This window comes from Aquarana catesbeiana, linkage group LG03, assembly GCF_042186555.1.
Source record: "Aquarana catesbeiana isolate 2022-GZ linkage group LG03, ASM4218655v1, whole genome shotgun sequence".
NCBI classification, from domain to species: Eukaryota; Metazoa; Chordata; class Amphibia; order Anura; family Ranidae; genus Aquarana; species Aquarana catesbeiana.
This window is the reverse complement of record NC_133326.1, coordinates 700,753,726-700,764,007: the sequence shown is the minus strand read 5'-3', so window position 1 is coordinate 700,764,007 and position 10,282 is coordinate 700,753,726. Positions and strand designations below refer to the sequence as shown.

At 48.3% G+C, this 10,282-nt stretch overlaps 1 protein-coding gene across 1 annotated transcript; it reads left to right on the top strand.

Moving 5' to 3' along the window:
* The first annotated feature begins 314 nt into the window (after nucleotides 1-314).
* On the top strand, nucleotides 315-8,061 carry SPAG7 (sperm associated antigen 7). The gene is made up of 7 exons (XM_073623057.1): nucleotides 315-458; nucleotides 2,304-2,371; nucleotides 2,479-2,567; nucleotides 2,883-2,967; nucleotides 3,043-3,132; nucleotides 5,503-5,659; nucleotides 7,170-8,061. Exons 1-7 carry the CDS (start codon nucleotides 374-376, stop codon nucleotides 7,280-7,282), a joined length of 687 nt encoding a protein of 228 aa, XP_073479158.1. The 5' UTR covers nucleotides 315-373; the 3' UTR covers nucleotides 7,283-8,061.
* The last annotated feature ends 2,221 nt before the right edge of the window (nucleotides 8,062-10,282 follow it).

The following is a 10,282-nucleotide window of genomic DNA, read 5'->3' as shown; positions in this document are numbered from 1 at the left end:
CACCCCCTTCCAGCCCAGGACAATTTTCAGCGTTGTCGCTGTTTAAATGACAATTGCGCGGTCATGCTACACTCTACCCAGAGTTTTGATCATTTTGTTCCCACCAATAGAGCTTTGTTTTAGTGGTATTTGATCACCTCTGTGGTTTTTTTTTTCGTTTTTTTTGCTAAACAAATACAAAAAAAGACCTAAAATTTTGAAAAAAATGAAGGGTTTAGCAGAGAGGGTCATCCTGTGTTTCCTTCCTATACAGTGTGGTGGCCCCACCCACTTTGTGTTGCCCCTTTAAGCCCCGCCCCACCACAGCTGTTGCCGCTTTAAGCCTCGCGCGCTCCTATATAAGGCGGGCGCGCCGCCGCTTCTAGCATCCAAGATGGCGGACCTGCTCAGCTCTATTCTCAGCTCCATGGAGCGGCCGCCTCAGGTCGGGGACCAGGAGAGTCGGCGGAAGGCCCGAGGTGAGCCCGGTGGCGTGATAGGAGTTGGAGGAGTTCGGCTGGGCCCGGGTATTCGGGTCACTGAGCCCGCAGGGTGGCGCTGTAGCCCGCTGTTTTTTTATTTTATTCTATTTATTTCTCTCGCCGAACCGGCGCCAGAGCCTCTCTCCATTGGCCGGGGCGCCTGTCCGTCATATTATTCGGCCAACCAGAGGGGGGTTTGTTACTTTTACATAGGCTGGTTGGTCGCTAGGAGGGATTTGCCCTGGCTGTTACTATAGGACGATAGCCCGGCCAATCCAGGAGAGACGCTTCTTCCTGTTTATGGCTGATTGGCTAGCTCTCTGCCCAAAGCGTGGCGCACTCTGTTTGTGATTGGTTGAAGCATTGCCGTGTCCTTCAGTCGGATTGGAGGAGGCGTGCTAGCTGCTACCCATCAGAAAGTGAAACCTTTAGTGACGCTCCGTCGCGGCCATCTTGGTACACCCGCCCCTCGGCCACACTAAGCCTACAGTCTGAAGGCGGCAAAGCGGACATCTTTTTACACCCACCGAAGTCTTGCGTTTTACACTTTTTTTTTTTTTACCAGTAAACTCGGCTTATATAACGAAATACAGTATTTAGAAATCCGTGACACTGTTTTGATGAATTTTAAAAAGCAGCGGCGTGGGACTGGAGGAGGGCGGAAGTAGCCAGGCCGAAGTCACCTCCTCCTGAGAAAGCAAGCTGCTTCCTTATTGGTTGCTGGAACTGCCAGTCATTGTATAGTTAAAGGGCCAGTGAGGGAGTTTTAATGGTAGTGGTGGTCATGCACACAGAGGACCACATGGAGGGAAGAAGGCAATTTATTTATTTTTATTTAAATTCAAATGAGCATTTTCAACGTCAAATTAAGTCCTGGAGTTGTGCCCCGCCCTAACTGTCTCCTGGCCTGTGTGTGTTCTTCATGTGCACCACCAACCACATGATGGGGGAGGAGACACTTTTCTTTTTTTTTTTTTTTTTTTTTTATTTAATTATTAAATATATATCTTGTTCCACTGGATGGTCCTCTTAGATGTCCCAGGTACTATGAGTGCAGGGTCCTCCCCCTCCTCCTGGGCACCAATGCGTTAGCACCCCTGGCTTGGCCTTACCCAGCATCACCAGTGATTTGACCCACCATACCACCCTGAGGCCTTACACCGATGGACCCCCAATAGCAGCCTCACCCAGCACCTGTTCATTTCTGGGGCGGCACAGTGGTGTAGTGGGTAGCACTCTCACCTAGCAGTAAGAAGGCTCACTGGTTCGAATCCCAACCACGACACTACCTGCCTGGAGTTTGCATGTTCTCCCTGTGCCTGCGTGGGTTTCCTCCCACACTCCAAAGGGTTCCTAAAAGGTTGAGACAGGCAACACCTTACTTATGGTAACACATTACTCCCTACTCTGGGGACTTCTAGCAACTACCTAGGCAACTACATGCCCCACGCTCACTGCGAGGGATCCTGACCTTGACTATGGTGGCACCTAGTGGCTAATTTGGGGGATCTACACTAGGCATTCTTGCACGCTTTCCCTACAGTAGGGGTCTCCAAACTTATGTTCTATAAATAATTATATTATATAATATTATTATTATTATTATATACCTTTTTTTTTTTTTTTTTTTTTTTTTTTTTTTTTTTTTTTTTTTTTTTTTTTGTGTCACAATGGCCAGTGGGAGTATTTAAAAAAAAAAAAAAAAAAAAAGTGAAAGTGCCCTTGGCGTTGGCGGGGGATCGCCGTGTATCTTTTTTATATTTCAAAATGAGAAATCAGACTTCTTGTATTCTGTATACCGAATATTGTCTTCTTGCAATTTACCACCATGTTTGTCTACAGAGCAAGCTGCCCGCCTCAAGAAGATGCAAGAACATGAAAAAAGGCAGAAGTTGGAGTTCAGGAAACGGGTGAGTGACCTCCGACATCAACCTACCCTCGTCCCGCAGGGTGACACATATAGAAGGAGATACGAGTTTGTCCTCCTGGTGACACAGGTGTTTTATTTCTCTTCTAGATGGAGAAGGTGGTGTCGGAGTTCATTCAGGACAGCACACAGACCAAGAAGAAGCTTCAGCCAATGGGGAAGATTGAGCGCAGCATACTGTTAGTATAGCCCTTTCCCTTTTTTCCTGCGGCCCCCCCCCCCCTGCTCCCTTTTTGCCCCCCCCCCCCCACTCTCCCTTTTTGCCCCCCACACCACTCTCGCTCCCTTTTTGCCCCCCCCACCTCTCTCACTCCCTTTTTTTGCCCCTCCCCCCCACACCTCTCTCGCTCCTTTTGCCCCCCCACACCTCTCGCTCCCTTTTTGCCCCCCCCCCCCCCCCGCCACTTCTCTTGCTCCCTTTTTGCCCCCCCACACCTCTCTCTTGCTCCCTTTTGCTCCCCTCCTCGCTCATGAGTCTTGTTCTTCCTGTACAGACATGACGTGGTGGAGGTGGCCGGTCTGACCTCATTTTCCTTTGGAGAGGATGAGGAGAGCAGATACGTGATGATCTTTAAGAAGGTGAGTGTTTGGTTTGGCGTCTTCTGGTAATGACTGTGTTCTCTCCGACCTCTCATGAAGATTTCCACTTTCTAGGAGTTTGCTCCATGTGATGAGGAGCTGGAAGCGTATCGGAAAGGGGAGGAGTGGGACCCGGCAAAGGCGGAGGAGAAGAAGAAATTAAAGGTATGGTGGAGTCTCCCTGCTGGAAGGAGGTCTGGGGCTATTGCTTAGAGTGTGTGTGTGGTTTTTTTTTTTTTTTTTTATTGTGGGTTAATTTACTAAAACCCCGCTACATACTATTCCACTACTCATCCATCAGAAGTATGGAGGAGCATGTGGCTGCCTCCCCTCTTTCAGGATCATAGGTGTGTGCAGCCCCAAAGCTCAAACACTCATTGCCTTTTCTCTGCAGCCTCAGCTGCACGGGGCCGTGAATGAATGGGGAAGTACACTCTGAGCGGCTTCCTGTTCATTCACAAACTGAAGCCTAGTAAACGGATTACTATGCTTCACAAATGGACACAGTGAGCAAGTGTGTTCATTTAGAAAAGGAATGAGCTGGTAAGTGATCTATTTATATATTTTTTTCAACCGTTCTTTTTAGGTGACCGGTTCTGTTTAATGGGACACGCAGGGTCTAAGACCCCCTGCGTGTCTCCTCTGGGATACACTAAATGTAATGCAGATCGAATTGCAATAGATACATTCACTGGGAGGCTGACCCAGAAGTGACGTCATAGACGTTGCTTTCTGAGTCGCAGCAAGAAGGGCGGACGTGTCTGCTCTTCGCCTCCCCCTCCTTTTTTCACCTGCCATGTTGGTTCAGGACCTGCAGCTGGGCAAGCACAGCCTGGAGTACATTAAGGGTGTATTGGTACTGGGTCTGACCTGGCAGCGAAAGGTTTAAAGGGCTGACTCTTGCTGCCAGGAAGGGGGTTATGTGGCAAGGATTTGGGGGGTGTGTGTGTTTTTTGTTTTTTTTTTTTTTTTTTTTTTGTTTTTTTAGTATGTATGTATACACTGTAGGGCAGCCATATGTGCAGGAGCTGACTCCTCTTGCTTATCCCCTTAATGCAATCTCCTGCCACCCCTTTAAGTGGGCTTTATAATACCCGGCAGTGGTCATGCAGCTTCATTATCATTGTCTCTCTAACTGTCATATGATCAGGAACTCCTCCCGCTGGGTCCTGATCAGAAGCTGTGACAAAGAGCTGTCAGTGCGCTGGGTGTGTATATATTGAGCTCACTCTCAGCACCTCACTGAACACTCGTGTGGCGGCTGGGCATCAAAGCCTACTTTTCTTGATGCCATCAGTATGGGGAGGGGGTCAGTGAAAGGCTGAAGTAGAACTAAAGGCAAAACTTTCCCTTTTAAGTGGAGTAAATGGGAGGGTTAGAACTCCTGTCCATTTTGCCATCTGTGTCCCGTTTGGGAGTTTTCACTTCTTTTCCTGTTCCATAGCCACAGTAAGTGAGAGGACATCCCTCTAAAGTGGGGTGGGGGGGGGGGACAGGCACAGACGGCAATAAAAACCAGACTGGTTCTAATCTCTCTCCACGCTATCCAAAATGTTTTGGTTATACTTTGTGTCCCATCTCCCCAAGAATAGGATGCTAGGGCTGCTCTCGTAGTTTTTGGGCTGCTGGGGGGCCGCTCTCGTAGTTTTTGGGCTGCTGGGGCCGCTCTCGTGGTTTTTGGGCTGCTGGGGCCGCTCTCGTGGTTTTTGGGCTGCTGGGGCCGCTCTCGTGGTTTTTGGGCTGCTGGGGCCGCTCTCGTGGTTTTTGGGCTGCTGGGGCCGCTCTCGTGGTTTTTGGGCTGCTGGGGCCGCTCTCGTGGTTTTTGGCTGCTGGGGCCGCTCTCGTGGTTTTTGGGCTGCTGGGGCCGCTCTCGTGGTTTTTGGGCTGCTGGGGCCGCTCTCGTGGTTTTTGGGCTGCTGGGGCCGCTCTCGTGGTTTTTGGGCTGCTGGGGCCGCTCTCGTGGTTTTTGGGCTGCTGGGGCCGCTCTCGTGGTTTTTGGGCTGCTGGGGCCGCTCTCGTGGTTTTTGGGCTGCTGGGGCCGCTCTCGTGGTTTTTGGGCTGCTGGGGCCGCTCTCGTGGTTTTTGGGCTGCTGGGGCCGCTCTCGTGGTTTTTGGGCTGCTGGGGCCGCTCTCGGGGTTTTTGGGCTGCTGGGGCCGCTCTCGGGGTTTTTGGGCTGCTGGGGCCGCTCTCGGGGTTTTTGGGCTGCTGGGGCCGCTCTCGGGGTTTTTGGGCTGCTGGGGCCGCTCTCGGGGTTTTATTTGGGGGCTGCTGGGGCAGCTCTCGGGGTTTTATTTGGGGGCTGCTGGGGCCGCTCTCGGGGTTTTATTTGGGGGCTGCTGGGGCCGCTCTCGGGGTTTTATTGGGGGGTTGCTGGGGCCGCTCTCGGGGTTTTATTGGGGGATTGCTGGGGCCGCTCTCGGGGTTTTATTGGGGGGGGGGGGGTGCTGGGGCCGCTCTCGGGGTTTTAGAATACTTACTCCTCCTTCTCCACCTATAACTGACGGTCCCTGGTGATGCTGATCTTGTTCTGGCAGGAACGAGCCCAGAAGGAGGCAGAAGCTGATGCTATGAGAGGTCCATCCTGCGTCAACCCCAACACTGACTACAAGGACAAATACAGTCACCTGATCGGGAAGATAGCGGCCAAGGATGCTGCCCACACTCTGGAAGCCAACAAGGCCTACGGCTGCGGTAAGGACTGTTCGGGGGGGTGGGGAGGAGAATTGTGACAAGTGTGACTTCCTAAATAATGGACTTCTGCATTTTTATTTTGGCTGCACTTCAGCTAAATGTTATAGAATGAACCAAGGTGACCTGTGCTGAGCGAAACGTGGGGCTGCCATTAATAACCTTAGTTTCTGCAGATGCTAGTTCGCTGTCTGTCATTGGTCTTTAATCCTCTGAGCTGGTGACCCAGAACAAGTGAAGTTCTGCTTTCCTGCATATGTAACTTTCGGGTCAGAGTTTTGAAGCTGGAGAGCCAGTTAATATAGGGGGTGGGGACCATAAAGATTGGAGAGGACCATGTCATACAGGTGTGAGGAACGTATTGATCAGGGATGATCATGTCATACAGGTGGGGGTGACCATTGTTGATCAGAGGGACATGGTTTACAGGTGTGAGCACAGTATTGATCTGGGAGGGCCATGGTATACAGGGGTGAGGATGGTATCGATCCAAGAATTCCCACTCCTCTTTTTATTTGACTACTTCTCCTCTTGTTCTGATAAGGAACACCACCCTATTAGGTGAGCCGGTAACCTGTTACCTGAATTGACCAACGATACTGGTCATCAGGACCACGCCCATTGCGTTTTTTACTACGATCGATCCAAGAAGGCCTGTCATACAGTTGGGATGACCGGTATTGATCGGAGAGGGCCATGGTATGTTGGTGGTATGACAGTATTGGTCAGAGGGCCAGGTCATACAGATGTGAGAAGAGAATTGATCAGGCTTGGCATACAGGGGTGAGGATGGTATTGATCAGAGAGGGCCATGTCATAGATTTGGGGTGACTAGAATTGATCAGAGGTCCTTTTTAATACAGTTGGGGAGGCCAGTATGGATCAGAGGGCCATGTCCTACAGGCATGAAGCCATTATGGTCATACAGGTATGAGTAGAGTATTGTTCAGAGAGGCCCATTGCATACAGGCTTGAGGACAGTATTGATCAGGAAGGACCATGTCTTACAGATGTGAGAAGAGCATTGATCAGAGGTCCTTGTCATACAGTTGGGGTGACCAATATTGATCAGAGAGGCCCATGGTATACAGGCTTAAGGACGGTATTGATCAGGAAGGGCCATGTCATACAAGTGAGGACAATATTGGGGAGGAACATGGTATGCAGTTGTGAGAGTATTGATCAGGGAGGGCCATGTCATGAATGCCATGCCCTGCCTGATCAATACCGTCTTTGCATATATGACACGGCCCTCCCTGATCAATACTGTCACAACTGCATACCATATTCCTCCCCAATACTGTCCTCACTTGTATGCCATGCCCCGCCTAATCAATACTGTCCTTGCATATAAGTGTTGCTCCGGGAGGGCCATGTCATATACTGTATGTGTGAGGACAACATTCATCAAGGAGGGCCATGCAACTCAAGCCTTCCTGAATACCTGGCATAAACAAGAGCGTCTTCACCACATCATTGGTTTCTTAACTGCAATTCTGTCTCCTCCCTCCAGTTCCCGTCGCGAACAAGCGAGACACGCGCTCCATCGAGGAAGCTATGAATGAAATACGTGCCAAGAAGCGTTTGAAACACGACGATAGAGAATCTGCACCTGGCACCTCCTAAACCGGCTCTGAGGATTACCGAGACTGAGATATGATGAACGTTTTTACCAGCTAGTGGTTTTAATACTCGTGGATTATTTAATTTTTTTTTTTTTTTTTTTTTTGTTCTCAGTACATCAGTTCCTTTTTTATATATGTCTAAGACGCTTGGAAGCCTCCATAAGGGGAGAGTTCTGTACAGAACGGTCCTCGCCGCTATCCCTCGAAGGCACCTGATGTATTCATCTGTCAGTAAAACAAACCCCTCCTGAAATATGAAAACACTTTTAAGAATTATTTTATCTGCTTTTTTTTTTAAATATATTTTAAGCTGCTTCAAGGGGGTTTTATATGGTTTTTAATATGGCGAAGGAAGGACAACAATGGATAGCGCTTTTGGGAGGCGCTGTGCTTATTTTTATTGGTTGGCACCTGTGGTGTTCATCCCAGTTACTTGGGTAACAAGTCAGTTTTTAAAGGATCAGAATGTCAGGTTAAAAACTTTTTTTTTTTTTTTTTTTTTTTTTTTTCTTCTTTGTGTGGTCTGGACGTCTTCCTGTTAAGTTTTTATTGCTGGACTTTTATGAATGTTTGTTCCTTGAGAGGTGTGTGTATGAGCACTGCTGATAGGACATGGACTAGATAGCCCCCACCACATCCTACTTTTGGGGTCACTACATCCTGTATGTGCGGGGGGGCCTGTTGTGACCATATTTTTTTTTATTATATTTTTTTTTCTTTGGTCTGCTGTTTATTTTTGAAGCTTCCTCTTCATTAAAGTGATCAAAAATTTCATTTTAAGTTGTTTGCTGTGTGTGGGTGTTTTTTTTTTTTCCTCCATGAATGTGTGCTTTTCAAACTGCAAAAGACTATAGATGACAATAGAGCTGGAGAGATGGTGTCACCCATGTGCTAGGAGATAGAAGACAGACACCTGGTTTCCTTTAAGAATCATGGAATGCCATCAACAATGGCCCCTGGAGAGTGAACCAATCCTGATAGAGTATGAAGTACTATTCATGTCTGCCGGGGGCCTGTACTGATAGATGAGGTGCGCCATTCTTTTAATGCATGGTAGAAAACAAAAAGGGCCAACATTTAACAAGATAATAATAAAAAAAAAAAAAGCGCCCTCCTCCATGTTTGTATAGTGCTGGGTATTATTATATGCATCCATATTATCACACACACACACACACACACACAATGGTGGGGTTTTTTTTTTTTTTTTTTTTTTTGAAGGATTGTTGATTGGCTGTATCAGATTGTCAGCTTCCGCCCCCTTAGCCCACTTTTCTACTAACACTAGTCAGTTGAAAACCTGTTTTCCACATGGGGCATCTATCCCATGGCCAGCAAAGATTTGAGGAGCTGCTTGCCTCTAGATTGCACTATTCTACTGATACCAATGATAGGCTATTCTTCTGAGGGGCCACCATCCCACTGAATTGATCGTCTAGTCTCCTTTTGGTGTCTCCAAACCACTGATTTTGAGGAGCTTTTTCTCCTTTTTTGGGGTCATGATTCTACTGCCATCAATGATTTTGTTGCTATTCTTACCAAGGGCAATAATCCTACTGATGCAGATGATCTGCGGCTATTTTCTTGGGACCTACTTTTCCCTGGGGCAATGAGCCCACTAACGGCAATGATTTTTAAGGGCTAGTCTTCCCTGGGGTCCATTGTCTCCAATGATCTGAGGGGCTATTCTCTCCTGGGGGCCACTATACCACTAATAGCAATAATCTGAGGGGCAATTCTAAACTGGGGACCACTGTGTCACTGATGACACTGATTTGAGAGGCTATTCTCTCCTGGGGGCCACTAACCCTAAAGATTTGGGGGGGGGGGGGGGGCGCTAGTCTTCCCAGGGTGCTACTAGCACTAATGATTTGGGGAGCTATTCTCCCCTGGAGGCCACCATCCTCATGACTCCAATAATATGAGAAGCTATTCATCCCTGAGATCACTATCCAACTAACACCAGTGATCTGAGGATCTATTCTCCTTTTGAGGCCACAATCCCACTGCCAGCAATGAAGTTGGGGCTATTCTTCCCAAGGGCAACAATTCTATTGACACCAATATTCTCCTCTTGGGACTACTATGCCACTGACCTCATCAATTTTAGAGACCTATTCTTCCCTGGGGCCATGACCCTGCTGTCCCCACTTATTTGAGGGACCTATTCTCTTCTGGGGACCACTATACCACTCACAGCAATGATTTGAGGGGCTATTCTACCCTGGGGACCACTGTTGGTGACACCACTGATCTGAGAGGCTATTCTCTCCTGGGGGGCCACTAACAGATTTGGGGGGTTATTCTTTCCAGGTGGCCACTATCCCCATGACTCCAATGACGTGAGAAGCTAGTCATCCCTGAGATCACTATCCAACTGACACCAGTGATTTGAGGATCTATTCTCCTTTTTGAAGCCACAATCTCACTTCCAGCAATGATATTGGGGCTATTCTTCCCAAGTGCAACAATCCCACTGACACCAATATTCTCCTCTTGGGACTACTATGCCACTGACCTCATCAATTTGGAGACCTATTCTTCCCTGGGGCCATGATTCTGCTGTCTTCAATTATTTGAGGGACCTTTTGGTACCACTAATGGCAATGATTTGAGGGGCTATTCTACCCTGGGGACCACTCACACTAATGATTTGAGAGGCAATTCTCTCCTAGCAGATCTTATTCCACTGACTCCAATGATTTGAGGGACTATTCTGTCCTGGGGGGGGGGGGGCACACTTTTTCACTGACACCAATAATTTGAGGGGCTATTCTCCCCTAGGGCCACTATTCCGCTGACATCCATGATCTGAAGGGCTGTTCTCCCCTGGGGGCTACTATCCTACTGACTACAATGATTGAAGGAGCTATTTATCCCTGAGGGCCACTATTCTACTGACACCAATAACGTGATGGGCTATTTTCCTTCTCCATCAATCATGGCTGGATGCTCATGGAAGGTTTCCATAGACTATTCTATTTTCTTGCCATCTTTCCAT